The 18,192-nt window shown below is 35.6% G+C and overlaps 1 protein-coding gene across 2 annotated transcripts in view; it reads right to left on the minus strand.

Moving 5' to 3' along the window:
• LRCH2 (leucine rich repeats and calponin homology domain containing 2) overlaps window positions 1–18,192 on the minus strand; it is a 50,322-nt gene that overhangs the window by 17,368 nt on the left and 14,762 nt on the right. For both annotated transcript variants that reach the window (XM_067304132.1, XM_067304131.1), the window contains exons 2-11: window positions 11,662–11,806; window positions 8,641–8,767; window positions 5,689–5,794; window positions 5,460–5,596; window positions 5,127–5,260; window positions 3,624–3,711; window positions 2,517–2,628; window positions 2,102–2,199; window positions 1,950–2,017; window positions 1,588–1,692 (exon numbers count right to left, since the gene is read on the minus strand). In XM_067304132.1, coding sequence (XP_067160233.1) covers window positions 1,588–1,692; window positions 1,950–2,017; window positions 2,102–2,199; window positions 2,517–2,628; window positions 3,624–3,711; window positions 5,127–5,260; window positions 5,460–5,596; window positions 5,689–5,794; window positions 8,641–8,767; window positions 11,662–11,806 — 1,120 coding nt within the window. The remainder of the gene's footprint in view (window positions 1–1,587; window positions 1,693–1,949; window positions 2,018–2,101; window positions 2,200–2,516; window positions 2,629–3,623; window positions 3,712–5,126; window positions 5,261–5,459; window positions 5,597–5,688; window positions 5,795–8,640; window positions 8,768–11,661; window positions 11,807–18,192) is intronic.

Below are 18,192 nucleotides of genomic sequence, written 5' to 3' on the forward strand. Positions count from 1 at the left end.
ACTTTAAGTAATTACGATTTTTTAAATTAGAAGCTATTTTGTACCTATGTATTTAATGATAAATAAGCAAGCTTTAAAATATAAATGCTAAACTAAGAAGTAAAACTTAACAAAATTATGTATGTATGACCAGTTCAAGAGCAGAGTAGAACCATTAACAAGATAGCTGAGTAAGTTACAACCATGTTTAACAAAAGTAAAACTGAAGCTGCAATACTTGAGAAGAGGAGTGGCTTGGTATTTCAAATGATTAGATACCCAGGAAATATTAAAAAGAAACAAACAAACCCCACATGCAATACATACTACGTTTCTATATGATGGTTGTTTAAGAAACAACACTAAGATTCTCCCTCTATTCATATACTAAGCAATATAGGAAAGAATTATTTTTTTTTCCTTTTGGCAATATTTTTGTTAATAAAAAAAATATTAGCATTAAGATTTCATTCTTTTTTTCTTCCCAATGGTCATGACCAAATGCTTAAATACACTGGACAGTTAAGTGAAGCGTAATTTATCTTTTCTTCACGCAGTACTGCTGTTATCTCAACTAATATGAAACATGGGTGAATTCTTAAACATCTGCAATGCATAGTATCAAGATATCACCTTCCCTAAGGGCTTCATGTGTATTGCAACTATCTTCAGAGAAAAACAGCAGCACAGAATCTTATCACTATACAGAAATTCAAAATAAACAAAACCTGTTCTGAGGTTGAATCCATTACATCAGGGTTAATAAACTGTTACTTAACTACAACTATCATTTTTCAGAAAGACAGCTTACTGTCTCAGAAGTACCTCACTGGTTATTTTCCTGCTTGGTAAAGGAACCAGAGAACACAGTTCCTACCCTAATCCAGCCACATCCTATGCCCCTTCAGGTACTCCTTCCTGCTTTTCCTTTGACCCATTTGTTAACTTGTTCTGCTGCTTTCCTTCATCCTGCTTCTTGTTCTATTTTTCCTTTTCAAGGAACTTTCAGCTGTGATGCCAACATGAAGTGGAGGAAGTCAGATAGTTCATCAGGATGAATACTCATGCTATTCAAATCCTGCATATATATGCTCTGTTATTTGAGAGAAAAGTATTTGAACAAATTTCCCCTTCAATCCATAGGAAATGTGGATGGAGGAACTACCACCCAAATTGCCTTTATTTCAATACAATAACCAGCCCCACACAAACTGCATGCGGGTTCTGTAAACAGAGATAAATTAAGGCAAGATAATGTGAATACCTCACTAAATCTCTTCATACCAACATCACCCATGCCTACATAAGTGTCTTGCCTGGGGGGGGGGGAATAAAAAAAACAAACCAGAAAAAAAAAGAAAACACAAGAGACTTTCCACATTCATCTCTTCCTTTCCACATGATTCATAGAGCTGCTTCTCTAAACAGCAATTTTATGTAAAGAAATGTATCTTGGAAGTATCTTGGAAGAGTCTATTGATTAAGCTGTTATATAGCTGGATAAAACTATTCTCAAAATGATGAAGTGTCAAGAACTTTTGGGCATAAGACAGGTTAAAGAATAAATTAATTGTAACATACAAGTTATCTAACCTAATATTGTAATACCTGTGTTTTTGTTCTTGCTGCAGTAACTGAGCTGCTATTTTTCTCAGATCAGTCACTTCTTTAATTTCATCATCTTCTTCAGCCAGCAGCTGTTCTTTCTGAAGTCTAAAAAATTAAACATTACCTCAGTTTTAAAGTTTATAGTTTTCTTTAGATTATGGAAATCAAAGTATATTCTTTAGTCAAGCAAGACAGAAACAGGTACGTCACTGGACAATAACTAAAAAGTCCTTCCTATAAGCTTGTTTTCTGTCCAAGTAGGAATACTTCGCATGTCTATAGATTTCTTTCCTCCATATGCAACGAGTTTAACGCCCCCCTCCCCGCCCCCCCAAGCCTTCCCCCAAAAGATCTAGATTTACCTTTTTTCATCTCCCCACTCCTCGTTCCGTTCTGTCTTCTGGGTTTTCTCAGGATGTTTCCCCCGCTCCTTACATATGGTGAAAAATAAACTTAGAATTCAAATTAAAAAAAAGAACCACTGAACAGTTTTTCTTATATCAAGTTACAGTACCTTCATATACGACAGCAATGGTCCAATCTGTATATCTCCTTGCTCAGGAACAGCTCCCTCTTCTGCATTCGGATCAATATAATCATACACCTCCTGGTCTAGTGAGGATTGATGAAGAGTGGAAAAGATAACATTAAGCAGTTCTCTGAACCAAGTGTTATTCCTGAGAGAGAGAGGTACTTATGAAAAATGTCAAATAAAGATTATACAGTGAAATCCTGTCTTCCCTAAATAGAAAGGATCTTTTTCTTTCTTTCTGGTCTTGTGTATTTATGATTTTATTACGTTGTTTACCGAGATGATAAAAATACAGTTCCAACATGCCACTGTATCTTTTGTGCAATTTTGTTAAATTATATTACCTAAGCAAGAGTATTTCTGTTACCTAAAATGACAAATGCACAACAGATATTACCTTTCTGTGGATCGAGTTTACTTCCCACTACATGATTGTCATTCCTTAATGTCTGTTCCCGTGTTGATTCTGATACCTGGGAGTGAAGGCTGATTGTATCATCATCAGATGGCTGCAAAAACAGTCACACTTATTACAAAATATTAATCACATATGATATGATTTGCTAATAAACAATACATAGTATAAAAGATCCTATCACGAGGGATGCCTCCTAGGGCAGAGAAAATAACATCAAGTCAGTATCTTTTCAGGAATGACAGTACACTGTGTGAAAGGACTGTTCGGTTTCCTTTGAAATACAGCATCTTGTTCAAAGAGCCCTAACCCAATACTGGTCGACAGGCTGAGCAAACTAACTCGGGTACTTTTCCATCTAAAATCTCCAACCACTTTGATCCTTGTTAGACTAATGATAAAAACCACAGCTTTATTTTCAATCAGTTTGACTTTTCATAATAAAACTTGTAATACTCCTTGTTCTACAGTGTTCTACAAATATAGCTCTGCATTTGCAGTTATTCTTTTTAAATTGGGACACAGTACTATTAAAGTCTTTTGTTTCATAGCACTCAGTTTTGACATTGGTAGTATTAACTACAACTGGCTAAACTTTGATCTCTACAAATACACAGATATGTTGTGGGGACTTCTGTTCTTCACTTTAAACCTAGTGTGTCATTCAGAAGTTCATATTAAAATTTAAACAACAAGAAGGATTACTAACACATACAAGCACTCAAGTTTAGTGAAAATGTATTTTCATTTTCCTCTATTTTATTAACAAAAGCAAATGTCACATATGTTTCATCCTCTGTGTAAAACGTGACTGCATTTTTCATATCTGAAAAGATCTAAACAATTCCTTAGATCAAAACTCAATTTTAAAATGTATAAGAGTTTGGACTGGAATGAACCTAAACTGAAGAACTCAAAGCGATGAAGGTTTTACATGTCTAATACTGCTAAGGTTTAAACTCAGTGACAAATACTTGAAGGATGTAACTGCAACTTAATTAAGCATTTCTCAAATGATGCAAAATACGGAGGAACAAGACTGTTCTATAAAACAGAATTTAGACAAATTCAACAGTGAAAAACACTCACTTCTGTTGTAGACAACCTTTTATCCCCATTATCACTTCCAATGCCAGAGTCTGGTCCATGATTTTTATTGGGATAAAAGTCCTCCATGCTATTTAAAAAATAAGAATTGAACAAATTGTTAGCTTCACTTTTCTGAAAGAATATATACATCCTCTTTAATACATGTTCTCTATACTCATCTACAGCTGCTGCTACAGAATTTTTGCACATCCCATGCACACAGATGAAAAATTCTTCATCTCCTGAAAGAGTTGTTAAAAAAAAAACCTATCAGAGAAAAGTTAAAGTTAAAAAGATTAATGAAGGCACTCTGTCCATATGTCTCTAATTTCAGATTTGTTCTATGTTTCATTCTAAAATATGTCTTTGGAGAATTTAAATATTACTTTCTTTGAAGTACTACAGTTCCTTATATTTCATTGGCAGATGTGATTTTCTATTAGTAGCAAACATATTCCCTAATGTACTGCCACACTGTAACAGTTTAAATCTGCTTAAATATCTACTATTTTTTTTCTCTCTAAATGTATGCCTTCCAAAGATTACTAATACAGTAGACAGAAGACTGGCAGCATTAGGAGGGTGTGCTTTTCCAGCTGTGCATTGCAGAGCTTGGTTTATGTGGTTTATATTTATTATCTGGAAATTGTATCAAACAAAATCTCACTATTACAGAGATGTTGTACAGCAGTAATATCCATGACTTCATTCCTTTTGCAACACATTGTATAGCTGTAGCCTTAAGTTTGGTGTAGGCTTTTGGGGAGCATGTGTGGACCACAGCTTCCAGGAGCACTTAGAAGCATTCTATGGACGCTGTGGCCTGACCACCTATGGCAGAGCTGCCCGAGATCATGGACTGAATCTCATGCTTTGGATGGTTCTGTGTAAGCTTTATTCATAATTTCATCTTTCCTTCAGCACTGAAAGAAAGTGGCACAGGTTGCACATGATATTTTAAGCAAATAGGCAAAAATAGAGCATTATTCCACATGGTTACTCAAGTTAAGAAGCCAAGCAAGAAGTGCTGCATTTTTTGACTTCAGGAATAATCCAATCAACAAATCTAAGATATTTCACTGATGTTTAAATTAGTTTCCATTAACAAGTTTGCAAGGCAGACTTTTCATCTAACAGACTAACTCTATATTCAGGGCACATATGGGAATGTACCATCAATGTTTTTGACAAATCTGGGTGAGAAATAGAAAGTTGAGTTTTTCAATAAACTGAAACTACATCTTTGTTCTAACTTTCAAATCTTTAGTGAGAATAATGAAAAAATTTCATAGTAACCCAGATGGTCATTAAGCTTCTAGTAACACAAACTTATATAGTATAACTTCTAAGTAAACAACCTTTAAACTACTGAAATTACAGCTATTAAACTATAATGAACTTATTGTGGTACGTTCCCTCTTGTTCCCCAAGGATCACATCATAGCAATACCAAAGTGAAAAAAACAAACCCCAAAACCAAAACAAAAACCCCACACCACTTACCTGTCTGTGAGTGGCTGGGAGGGGATTCGTTTACCCAATGATGGAAGATCTAAAGAATCTGGTTTTTTATCTATTCTGAGGCACGCCTGAATGCTGAGGAATTTAAATATATGTACTTTACCCTTTAAACATATCTGTTTGGAAACAAAAAAAATATTACATAGCATGTCTTTTGATAATGCACCCAACCAAAACCTTCTACACTGATAAGTTAACGCCCACAATTTCCTACTAGGAAAAACAGCTAAAAAAAAATTTGGTAATAACTTAGAACAGCTCCCCTTTCTTAAGATCCTAATGCACCTAACCTAAATACAATGTTTTCATACTAACCTGGGCTGGTGGAATCTGCATTGGATTGTTATCCAAAACTATTACTTGTAGATGACGTAGCTTCCTGTAACAAATTGGAATTTCTGTAATTTTATTACAAGAAAAATCCAGCTTTACCAAGGGAAGGTCTCCTAATTCTGTAATGGAGGAAAAGAAAAAAAAAATCAGCTATCTACTTAACACTTTACATAATTTACCTACATGAAAGAAAGGATAAGAAGAACCTTACCATCTGGCAACATGTGGAGATTATTTCTTCTTATGTTTAATTCTCTAAGTGACTGTAGTTTTCCTATCTGCTGGGGAAGGACCTGAAGTTCATTGCAGCTAACATCCTAAGTAAAATAAAATGAATGAATGAACTGAACATCTTAAATGGAATTAAATGAAGGAAAACTGCAATCAAAACTATTACAAAGCATATCACAGAAAAGACATCCGATCTTTCCTGCTTTTTCCCCACAAGTGGAAGAAATATTGTAACACAGACCTCACTGTTCCTTCACAACTTCAGCAATTTATGTTTCAGGAACTCACTTGAAAAGGTTAAAACAATAAATAAGGACTGGCTTTGAGATTTATACAGGAGCCTAGAAATCAAGAGAGCCTGGTGTAGTTCTCATGTCAACTAAAAACTTCATGTGTTATTGCAGGCAAACGATTTGGATTCTGTTCCTTTCATAAAAATTACTCTCCTTCCTTATAAAATTTGAACCAGTGCAACTAAAAGTTTACAAAAGCAATAGCATGCTCACCAACTTTTTGGGTTCAGTCACTAGAGGGTGACAAAGCTGCACCAAATCAACACAGTTTACAGCTACTTCTACCACTAACTTATTTAGTATTTGTGTAGGTAGTCCATACTGAGTCAGCAATCATATTGATGTAAGACAGACAGTTGCTAACCTATTTTATTACTAATTCAGTAAAACTGATTTCAGCGACTAGTTTCTTAGATGTAGGTAACAAAGCAGAGTTAACTATCTACCCAATGAAAAAACAGAAGCTAATTTTGAAGCCTAGCTGAGAAACAACCAGAAGCTAGGCCTTAATGAGAAAAATCCACCTTCTTCCTCCTCTACACACTTCCAGAGCTTCAGCATAGGCACAGCTCCTGTGCTCTTGGCAGTAGAAACGTCTGCACAGAGCCAGATGTCTATGAAACTACAGGTTGCCTGGAATGAGCTGTTGCATAGCTATTTTGAGTTCTTCTCTGTCCCCAGCACCCAAGTTAAAATAGGATTCCTTTCCTGAAAGCATCTTTTCGCATCCATATTGCTTTGTTGTCAACTTTTTAAAATATAAATTATTTATGTTGTCAATAAGTACAACATAGATATTGGACTGTAACTCTTTGGTATGTCCTTAATCTATGTCATCAAGCATATACTCCAGGTTTAACATTTATGAAAAAAGGCAAAAGTACCACAGCTGCAATTCTAAGAAACATTCACTTTCTGTAAATAGCAGTGATTCCATCTTGAAATCTTAAAACACTGAAGAGAACATTAAAGGATTTCTTATTTCTAATTCACCAAAAACAGAGTAGAAGACATCAGAAAAGCCTCACAAACATTCAGAATATCTCATATTACTTGCAAATTAAAAAAAGAAACGTTGATTTATAGCTCAAAAATTACATCACATTAAAAGAAAACTCCAGGGCACACTTGAGACAGGACATATCCTGGAAATATGATAAGAAATTGCAAATACTGAAAGGTCAGATTAAGTCCAAGCACCATTTCTCTATCAAACCTTTTTATAGTAGTTAAAGTCATTTCATTCTGAGAGAAGCAATGGCAACAAGTGAGAGAAAAAAATTCCTGGCAAGGCAACAGAGCAAATCTTGACTTCTCATAAGATCGCCTTCCCTGCTTCAGTGAGTTCTCGATCCGCTTTTACAGCTTAGCTTTAGCATAACTGCTTTAAAATTCTTCACAACAAAAACAGGCACTTCGTTTTCAAGCAAGGCTTACATCTGTATACGCCAACGTTGAGTCAAGGAACAAAATGGATTCTTCAACTGTGTGTCTGAAATTTAGCCTTTCTCTCTTTAAAATGCTTTAGTCTCTAGAGAGACTAGACTCACCTAAGGAAGATACTAAGAAAATGACAAAGAAGGAGCTTGAGTTTAATCTGTCTTTTCACTTTTGAGAAGCTTTGGAGACTGTCATATTTCCTTACTGCCAAGAGACACAATGTTCTAGGCTACACACTCCTTGCACTTGTACCACCAAGGATACATAAGTCACTCCAAAGTAATATGCAAAAATAAACTAATTACAACTCATCACTTTTTCTCCCCTGAGAGGCGAGAGGAAACAAAAGTGAAATTCTATTCCTGACTGATTAAAAACTTTGTTCTAGTCTCACGCGAAAGGAGCAAAAATTTAGTAAGAACTTATTTAACAATATTTAACACACAATGTATGAAGATTTTAAGGGTATCAAAAAAAAGTACATTCAATATCTAAATTATTTATTACCACCTAGAAATAAGATCTGTTGATAATTGCCCACTATTCTCTAAAGTACAACCTTAATACTCAGTAACCATCAGAAAAAAACAAACAGGTTATGAAGAAATAAGGAAAGCAATAGAAGACAAAACACAAAACTTCAGGGTGCTATTTAATAAAATCACGTTGCACAGACAGCTGAACTGGGAATACCACACATCACTAGTTACCCCAGCCCAAATAAAGTAATAGCAGAACTGGATACAAATGCAAAACAGGACAACAAAGATGGTATGATATTACTTATATAAGAGGACAGACTAAATAGACTTCAATTCTTCATGGAGGAAAAAGATTCCTGATAGTATATATGAAAAATCACCTCCTGTAAAGGAGGTAAACATAGAAAAAAAAAAAATCACCTTTTTAACAATATACAAAATAAAAGCTCAAATGAAATAATGCAAAGAGCAGTTTTATTTATGAACCTATTAATCTTTAGTTAATCCACCATACTGATTTGCTTATCCCAACTTTTGAAGTTCTGCAATAAATATTACTTCTGTAATTCGAGATCAAACACAGAAAATGCAGTAACTAAGTTTACATTCTGCATTCCTATATGTAAAAATGATCATGAATCTACATTTTTCTTACATTGCAAATAGGCTGCTTATAGTTTAAGTGTACTTAATACAGTGGTTTGCAATTATACTTACCAATTCCATTAGATCTCTCAGCTTTCCAATTTCTTCTGGAATGGAGACCAGCTTATTATTACTGACTACCAAAACTTTAAGTGGAAGATCAAACAGGTATTTTGGCAACGTTGATAAAAGATTTCGACTTGAAAGAAAAAACAAACAAACAAACAAGAAAGGCTAGATTATAATATTCTCTTTAAGTTCAACAGGAGTCTGAGGTGCACATTGTACAATATTTCTCCTACTCTAGAAGATATTCTCCACTTACTACAATTTCATCTAAGTTTAAGCTACAATCTCCATCATGAATTCCTTACCGGATAAAGCTTCTCTTAGCTAAATAAGTTGTAGGTCCCCATCTCATTTGGTAAATGTGGATGTACTATAACTGAATCTCCTAACAATAAAGCGTACACACAGAGAAATCTGTCGAAAGAAACAAAAAAGCCCGCTGACCTATAAACGTAGCTGTAAATAAAACCAGTAAAAGCACAGGGTATTCTAGCTTGCATTCTTGAAGCTCCGTGGAATGGCATCCGGCTGCATTTCCTCTTCTTGATGGAGAGGTGCAGCTAATCTAGCACCTTGTCATGAATGCTGTCACTCTATTAATACTGCATCTGGACAATAACAAATCTTTCACCCATATTAAGTCAACATGGATCAAATACTGACAACATGACCACATTTCTGCTGAAATAATTATGACATATAATATTCAGTTTATGCTTGATATTTACTTCTATGCTGTTTCTGATACCTTCAGAAGGACCAACTGATCTGACAGTCTACCAATATAAACTTCATGTTCTCAACAAATTGGAACTGGCAGGATTTATACAAGATCACTGCTTCTCACATCATGTAGCTACAGCTCTCCTGAGCCATTACCAAAAGCCCTAAACATCTATTTATTACTTTGCTGAGCAATGGTCTGGAAGGTATGTTTTAATTAACGTTGATTTCTGCTGTGTGCATCATTTTCCAACTGCATGCACATACGCCTGCCATATTAACAGGAAAGGTATTATTGCTGACAATTTAATTTAAATTGCTTTCAGAAAAGCTACCAACTGCAGGCTGCCTCCTGCCAGAAATTCATGTTATTTTTTTCTGGTCAACTTGTACATTTAAAAAAAGCCATTGGAAAACCAGCTTGTTCAGATGTGGTAGGAAAGCAATTGCTTTCATACATAAAAGTGAAAAATTTCCAGCAGTTTCAAGTGTCCAGAAGCCAGAAGTTCTATTTTGCAAGAACCTTTTGAAGGCTAACATTTGTTTTCACACTATGTTAAGAAAAAAACCCCAAAAGTTTTAAAGTGTTTTTGTGTAATGGGATTGTATCAGAACATTGCTTTCATATTGAAAACCTAAACTTTTTCAACCACCCCTCTACATGACTATAGCTTATACGTCTGCAAGAACAACAAAATCACTACACCCCTGCAACATTTCAGCTTCAAAGTAGTGCAATTTTGACAATGTAAGCAGACAGTAAAACGGTATCACTATCCTTATAAAGAGCAATGCATCTTTGCTGCTAATACTAAGTGGAAGGAAAAAAAAGTAAGTTTTAGGTGTAGGTTTGCAATAAGCTTCTTTTTGTTTTGCATTTCAGGCAAATGAGACTGTCTTTTTCTGATTGGTGATCTGTTAGCATGTGTGGAAAGCAAAAATATCATGTGCAAGTAAATGAAAATTTTTTTTATTTGCTTAAAAAAAACCCTTTGCAATGAAACTGTAATTCTCTGCATGACTTAAATCAGTTACCTCTGAAGTTCTTTTGAAAAAAAAGGAGCTGCCTACTTTACAGTGAATTGCATAATACTTTTCTTTGCTCTTCTGCATACAAAATTAGAATTTGAGATCATGTGGTTTTCTTCTGTAATCACAATACTGAAAATAGTAAGCCAGTATTTCAGCCTGTGCTTAACTACTGCCTGTCCACATGTTCATGCATTCTGAAAACAGTCCTCAGACGTTAGCACAAAAACAAAGAAAAATCAAGGTATGGAAAACGGCCATTAAATAAGGCAACTCCAGAAATAATATGCAATGCTCACTTAGAACCAGATGCTCCTTTATTTCTGTATCAAGAATTGTATTCAGCACCTCAGTTACCATCAACACAGAAACATGCTTTTGCTGTTCTCTGAAAGAAATTAGGTCAAGTTTCTTCCAGAAAACACTGCAGTTTTATCATGTCATTACTATTCTTTAAAACCTCCACAGAGCAGGCAATTCTTGGAAATTATCAGTATAACTACTGATATTTGCAGATTAAGACATAGTTAATGGTTTGTTTTTTTTCCTTTTCCTTTCCAAGTGTTAATTCAAAAAGTAATTTGAAATTTGTGCAAAAAGTTATTGCTGGAACAAAGCTTATATGTTAAATAGTTCCTGGTTGAAAAGACTGCTTTGGACTTTAGACAGTCAGTATAAAAAACAGAAGATATGTTTTCCTTGTGGAAAACAAGGTCTCAATTCTTTATGGAAGGGTTCCTCTAGATTCCTCTGCTTCTGTACATTTATATAGTACTTTAGATGAACTCCAGTAGAGCTCATATTCATTTTCGATTCTTCTGAGAAGATCCAACTGTATGTTTCCCAAGTCTAAAAATAGCAATGGAGGCGACTAATGTACAAAATGAGTAGGGTCTTCTGGCCAGAGTAATTTACCCTCTTGAAAAAAAAACAAAACAATGAATTTCTATATATGTAGTTTTTAAATCATAGTCTACCTGCATAACATTAACAACAAATAAAACTTCCCAAACTCTCTTTATAGAGAAAACTCTCTCCCAAACTCTCCTACTGTAGTGTACTGCCTGAAGTTTCATGATGCTGTCAACTCCTTCCCACAAGGGAAGCAACAAGAACTGCTGGTCTAAAACACCAAGAATATGTCAAACAACCAACAGAATCATTTTATCTGCCTGGGAGAAAGCAAGGGCACAAGGGCACTTGATGTCCTAATGAAGTAAGATGCCACCTCTCCAATGAAGCACAGAAGTAAGAATGACAAGGGTTACTCACCTAATGTTAAGGTAAGTTAGCATTTGCAAATTTTTAATAGATTCTGGAATGGACTTGATGCAATTGTGATACAAATTTAAAGTTTCAAGTGGTGCGAACAGCCAGACATCAGAAGGAATTTCAGTAAATCTGTTCTTTGAAAGATCTGGGAACAAAGAAAAAGAAGTAATTTTTAGTCAAAAATTTGCCCACAATAGGAGGACGTGCAAATACCCACAGTTATTCTTGTCATGCTTCTAAAAATTAAGCTGTTGCAGGAAGTCTAAAATAGTTTGGTTTTACTAAAGGCTACTGGATAAGACAAACACAATAAACACAAAAAAAGACTATACCAACTATAAAATTAAGAACACTTAAATGCAACTGAATATCAGTTATGTTTTTCCCTCCTCTCAGTCTTTGTTTTGTACAACTGTTCTGATTTTTTTTCATTCAAGGCACAACAGTAAGTCACAAACTGCAACCCAAGTAAACAGATAACTTTTTCTGTTCTTGACAGTTACATTAGAAGCTAATTTCACTGTGCATAACACCTGCAACGATAAAGCCAAACTGGCACAAAATACTTATGTATTTATTCAGCTAGAGATCTACAATTCTTACTTAAATATTTATTCTTTATCCTAAGCACAGTTACTGGTCTGTTCTCCAGTTTCACATTTATAACTTAGCTCAAAAGAGAATAAAACCACACAAACCAATGTCAAAATTCTTTAGCTATGAAAATAAGGATGCAATTTAGCATAGACTAAGAGCAGAAGTGGAGTATCTCTGACAAAGGAAATGTAACACTTTGGCTAGAAGTATTCTGATAATGCATGACTGCATCATGCAAATCTGCATGTTAAAGATGTATTTTTATAGTGCACTTTTTTGTCAATATACTGACTCAACCAGTTTTGACAGAATCTATACCATCTCTGACAAGTATATACAATATGCAAAATTAAAAAAAAAAAAGTGGAATGTGACCCTTGAATCCTGGAAATTATCAGTCAGCTACCAAAACCTATACCATACAGAAGTCCATGAAACTATCGTCTTGGAAGAGAGAGAGATTTACTCGAGATAAAAAGCTTACGTTTTCAAAGGAAACTCTTGTTCCCAACCCAAGATATTTCAAAGGATGTGATTTCTCAGAAACTGGACATACTGTTTTAACAAAGCAGCAATGACAATCCCTTGTTATTTCAGGTTTTGGTTATTAGTCTTTAGTACCCGCACAAAAAAGACTGTGTTTCTGCTTAGCCACTATCGCACTATTTGTGGAACAAACATACTGTTTGTTCCGCCCGACTAGAGACGCGGACTAGAAAGCGGCTGGCTCAAAGAAGAGAGCTCAAAGCTCAAAGTGCAGCTGGCACACCAGCTACGAGTGGCATTTCTCAGGAGTCAACACTGGGACAATACTGTTACATCATCTTCATCAACAACCTGGAAAATGGGATGGAATGCACTCTTAGGAAATTTGTGGATGATGCCAAGTTGCGAGGAGCGTGACCTTGATGGACAGACGCCTCATCCACTTTAATAAAGGCAAATGCAAAGACTTGGACCTGGGGCAGAATAACCCCACACACTGCTGTAGGCTGCGGGCCAGCAGGGCAGAAGACTTTCTTTGCAGGAAAGAACCTCGTACAGTTCAGACTGAACATAAGTGTTCCTTGTAGTAGTGAAGGTCCACAGGGACCGGTGCAAAGAAACACCACCTTCCAGTGGCAGTAGTTTTGGAAGCAGCATTAACTTTGCTTCCTAAAGTCTAGGACATGAGAGTTGAGAGCCAACTGGCTGTCACTCCACCACTGCATCATTTCTAAGAAATGTTCTCAAGCATAAGTATCACAAAGCCATCCTTTTCATCAAATTGCCCAAGTAAGGAACACTGCTGACACTGCATTCAGCAAACTCTAGCTTCAAGAGGCAAGAAGAGAGAGATTTAGGTTGCAGGACTGGGATTCTTAATGCACTGGATGAAAAGACTGTGGGACAAAGATTTAACTACAACAAAACATCCAACTGAAACTGAAAAGCCTACTAAAATGGTTTTAGCATACTTTGAGAAAGTTTTCAAAATAACAGTTTGTTTTCTGCTTCCCAGTACATTAATTTTCCAAACATTATAGGAAAATAGTAGCTTACATTTGAATGAATTTTCTGCAAAATCCTTTTCAAGCTGAAGAAAGATTCTCTTACACCAATACCCAATAGAATACGATAAATGCATGCAAATAGACACACATGGTCTTATTGCTGGCATAGCTCTAGAACTGCCACCACTACAAGAGTCAGGCTTTGGTAAATCTTCTTCTGAAGAAAGGCTCTTCCTGATTTTGTTCCAGCAGCAGCTGGAAAGACAGTTGAAGACAAGTACAACAGTCTAGCCCACAAAATACAAATTGCAGAATCTACCTTACAGCCACTACTCCGGAGAGCAGTACTGTTGGTTACACCCAGATTCAAGAGCACCAGGAAGATTCTGCTGCTGTGTGTCCATCCAGCTATATCCCAACTACACGTCTGGGAAATACACAGGTAAAAAGCTCCTTTGCCAATTTTTCCTGTAGAAACAAACCCAGAAGTGGGCCAGACAACGGGTGCAGCGTACTCCAAATCCCCGATCTGTGCAATGACTGAATGAAGACTTTGGTTCTCAATAGGCAATACAGAAGCAGCTGCGTTTACTAACCTGGCCTGAAGAAAATCATATTAGTACATTCTAGTTTAAGTCACTTTGTATAGCCTTGTACATGAAACAATTTCATATTAGAAGAAAATACGCAAGTGTTGGGAAATTGGTATATATTAAAGTTAAAACCATTTCGCTAAAGACAATGGCTTTAGACTCAATGGAGGAAATTTTTCACTTTTCTATTATGAAATGAAATCCAAAAGTCACATTTTAAATTAGGAAATAACATCCATTATCCATCAATTGTAAAATAAAAAGTTAATAAAAAGTTGGAAGGTAGTATGGTTTCTCTTCCAAGAAATTTTTTCAATCTTTTATTTCAAAAAAGTATTAGAATAGCTCCATGAGTTCAGCAAAAAGTAATGAGTAAAGCAAAAGATTCAAGCCTATATATTTTTACATGGCATTCATACATCACATCTACTTATTGCTTTTTACAGATAGATGCTATTTTTTATTCAAAATGAAAAAAAATGATTTCTACTCCAAAAATGCTTTTACAATGAACAACAGATTTATTTAGCATAACAGATGCTAACCCATCTAACGAAATGTCGATGTGAAGTTTATGCAATTTGGGTAACTTTTGAAAACTAAAGATGCAATAAATGATTGAGAAAATATTATAAGAAAAGGGGGGGTCATCTCCATTAGGAACTGGGGAAATTTTGGAAGTGGAGTGCTCCTTTAAAAGCAAGATAGATTTCATCTAAATCAAAATGGAAGCAGATTGGCAGCACTTAAAATAAGAATAGTTTTTCAAGAATTAATAGACTGAAGAAGCAAGGAAAGCTGGCAAGTGCAAAAGTGCACATGACTTATGACAACTCATCTAGAAGTGAAATTATACAAATTCTTTGCTTAACTCAGTTTAGACTGAATAACTCTAAATTGTGGGTGTTGTGCAAAGACTAAATATAAGACACCATCAAGGATTACTCATGAACCATAGCATATTTCAATTCACTATCTCTGCAGAAGCAACAAAAGCCAAAAGCACACCATTACTGAGGTTAATTTAAAAAGAGGAACTACAAAAATCTGAGGAAGTTTGTTAAAAAGAAACTAAGCGGCAACTAAAAGAGCAAAGTCTTCACTGACCGCATGGAGACAATTTAAAGGCACAGTATCGGAGGTTCAGAACAAAAGAGTTTAGGGAAAAAAGAACAGAAAGTCAGATTTTGGAGGGGGAGCTAGTAGAAGTAAGAAGGCATCTTCCATAAGCTTAAGTTATGTTCTAAAGTAAAAACAGAAGCCTCAGATTTTCTCAGGTCTAATTTAAAGCACAGTAAGGCAGTCAAAGAGTATTAACATTATGTTTAACATTTGTTCTCCCTCTGCATTTGTTATTTGTTACCATCAAAGACATTGCCAGAATAGACTGGCCTTTGCTTTGATCCAGTGCAACCATTTTTATGTTCCATTTCCATCCCTGTTAGATCACATTTCGCATAAGCTAAATGTTGAATTTGAAATGCAAGGACTAGTTGAGAAATCTACACTTGAACACCATGTTGAAAAATGCATTTTCATAAAAATATGCTGACCTATGGTAGGGTGCTTTTTTTTTTTTTTTTTTTTGACAAAACTGTTTCAAAATTTTATTTGGAAACTAGATTAGAAGGAAAAATACCAGGTCTGCTCCTAACCAGGAACATCCAAAGACTTTCCTACCCAGTTTTTCCGGTAACACTTTAGTAGAGTCTAAGCCTAAAAACATCTAAGCACAACAGCAGCTTTATTCATGTAACCTGGCCTATAGAAGTCAAAGAAGGTATCAAATTAAATTGAAAGCATAAGACCTGATCCTAAAGACATACTTTTAGCCAATCTAAACACGGGTCTGAGATCACTACTTGGAAAATGAGTAAAACTTATTAGTCCGTCAGATACAAGAAAGTCAGACTAAAAGAACCAATTATGCTTCTGGCTGTGAGGAAAACAAGAAAAGAAGAACAAAATACTCCTAAAACATGCAATTGCAAATACCTCAGAAACATCTGCACATGATGATCTCGGGAGACATAAGTTTTCCCTGTCCACACAATGCATGGACCTCTCGCAATTCAAATCCTGGGATGGTTAGCATTTATATGGAACATTAACAGCATCAAAAAAAAAAAAAAAGCCCCCTCAGTTTAATTACATTTCACACAGTGATTATTAAATCACTTGCAGGCCAACGGTAACGAAGAAATACAGGCAGGCCAGTGGGCTTACTAAATGTTACATCCCCAAACCAGCTTATGATTACATGTTCTGCCAACTATTCTTCTGTCACACAAATATCCAGTCTTTCCCTTTCTCCCATCTCCGGCAGAAAGCCAAGTCTCCCTCCTTGAAGAAAGTCCTACCAGGAGAAAACTACCAGATTTGTGTTCTAGCTCATGGAGTTAATTTTGCTAAGCAAAGCTGCTGTCTCTCAAAGAAGATAAGTAGGTATGATTCTCCTTCCCTCAAAGCTACATACAGAACTGAAGAGGATATATTCATACTTCAAATTAGTATTTGAGACTGAAAGGTCACTAATCATTAGCTGATCTTTTGTCTGTTCCTTTGAGGTGAAGGCCATCACTTTAAGACTGATGTATCACTTTAAGATTGATAAAAGAGACAGAACAGATTTTTTCTTCACATATTTTCAACCTTAGTAATACTATCACAAGCCATTCTTACCTTCCTTAGTTTTGGTTGATAGTCTGAGACAAGGTAAATTATGGGGTTTAATTAATATAACAAAGCAAATCAAGGCTGGAAATGGATAACAGGCTGAGTTAAAGCAAAATTTAAATGGAGATTTGTGATTAAATGATAGCATGCAAACCAGGGCTAGCATACATTTAACTATTACCAGTTTCTAAACTGGCGGGTGCTTCAGAGCTCAAAATAGGGGCGCACTAGCCGTTGGCATCAGGGAGGAAATCTCGTTTAATTCAAATAGTTTCATTCGTACTACTGAAACTGTAGCTCCCATGAGTCCTCCATATTACATCTCAATTTCTAATGTGAGAGAGAAAATAGGAATTTAGGTAATTGTTTCAAAACATGTAAGACCTCTCAAAAGAATTTGGCAGAGTAAGCTTTAAAGTTCTGGGCATAATTGTGGAAGGGAGACGACAACATGCTTATTTCTGGTATGTCTTCATGGAGCAAAAAACAGAGGCTTGAAAATATCCTAGATGAAGTTGCAGTATTCTAGAAGAGCATTGGAATAATGCTCCTGGCCTACATAAACGTCCAGCAGTATGGTTTTAGAGAAACACTGACTGAAATACTGCAACTTTCTCATGCATGGTGAACATTTACATCAATGCCGTTATCTTGGCAACTAAGCCATCAAAAAGAGAGCTCTTTGTAGCAATATTTCTTCAAAAGGATGAACTCCCCCCCCCAAAAAAGACTTCAACACAAAGTCTTCTTCTACAGATAAGATGCTGTCATTAACAGAGCAAGGAAAGAAAACCATGCTGTCATGCACTCAAATGTTATCGGTGTTGCTTACCTAGCAGTTGTCATAGCCATGCTTACAAGCACAAATGGTATCTATGAAATGCCAGCAGGATGACAACTTGCAGTACAGTGGGAAGACCCAGTGCTTTAAAGGGATTATCACACAAGTAATTTGGAACACTTGCACCAGTGAATATAACCATCAGAAAAACCAACATCAGCAACCTACGTTCTTGTTAATACTTATGAATAGAGGTTTTTTGGTTTTTTTTAAAGCAGGCTGTATGGAAAGTGTTAACACTTACTTTACTACACTGCTTAATTTGCCAGTATAATTGTCTATGACTAAAATGGTTGAATAATTAGAGCCTGCCAATGAGATAAGCTGTTAT

This window comes from Apteryx mantelli, chromosome 13, assembly GCF_036417845.1.
Source record: "Apteryx mantelli isolate bAptMan1 chromosome 13, bAptMan1.hap1, whole genome shotgun sequence".
In the NCBI taxonomy this organism is placed as follows: Eukaryota; Metazoa; Chordata; class Aves; order Apterygiformes; family Apterygidae; genus Apteryx; species Apteryx mantelli.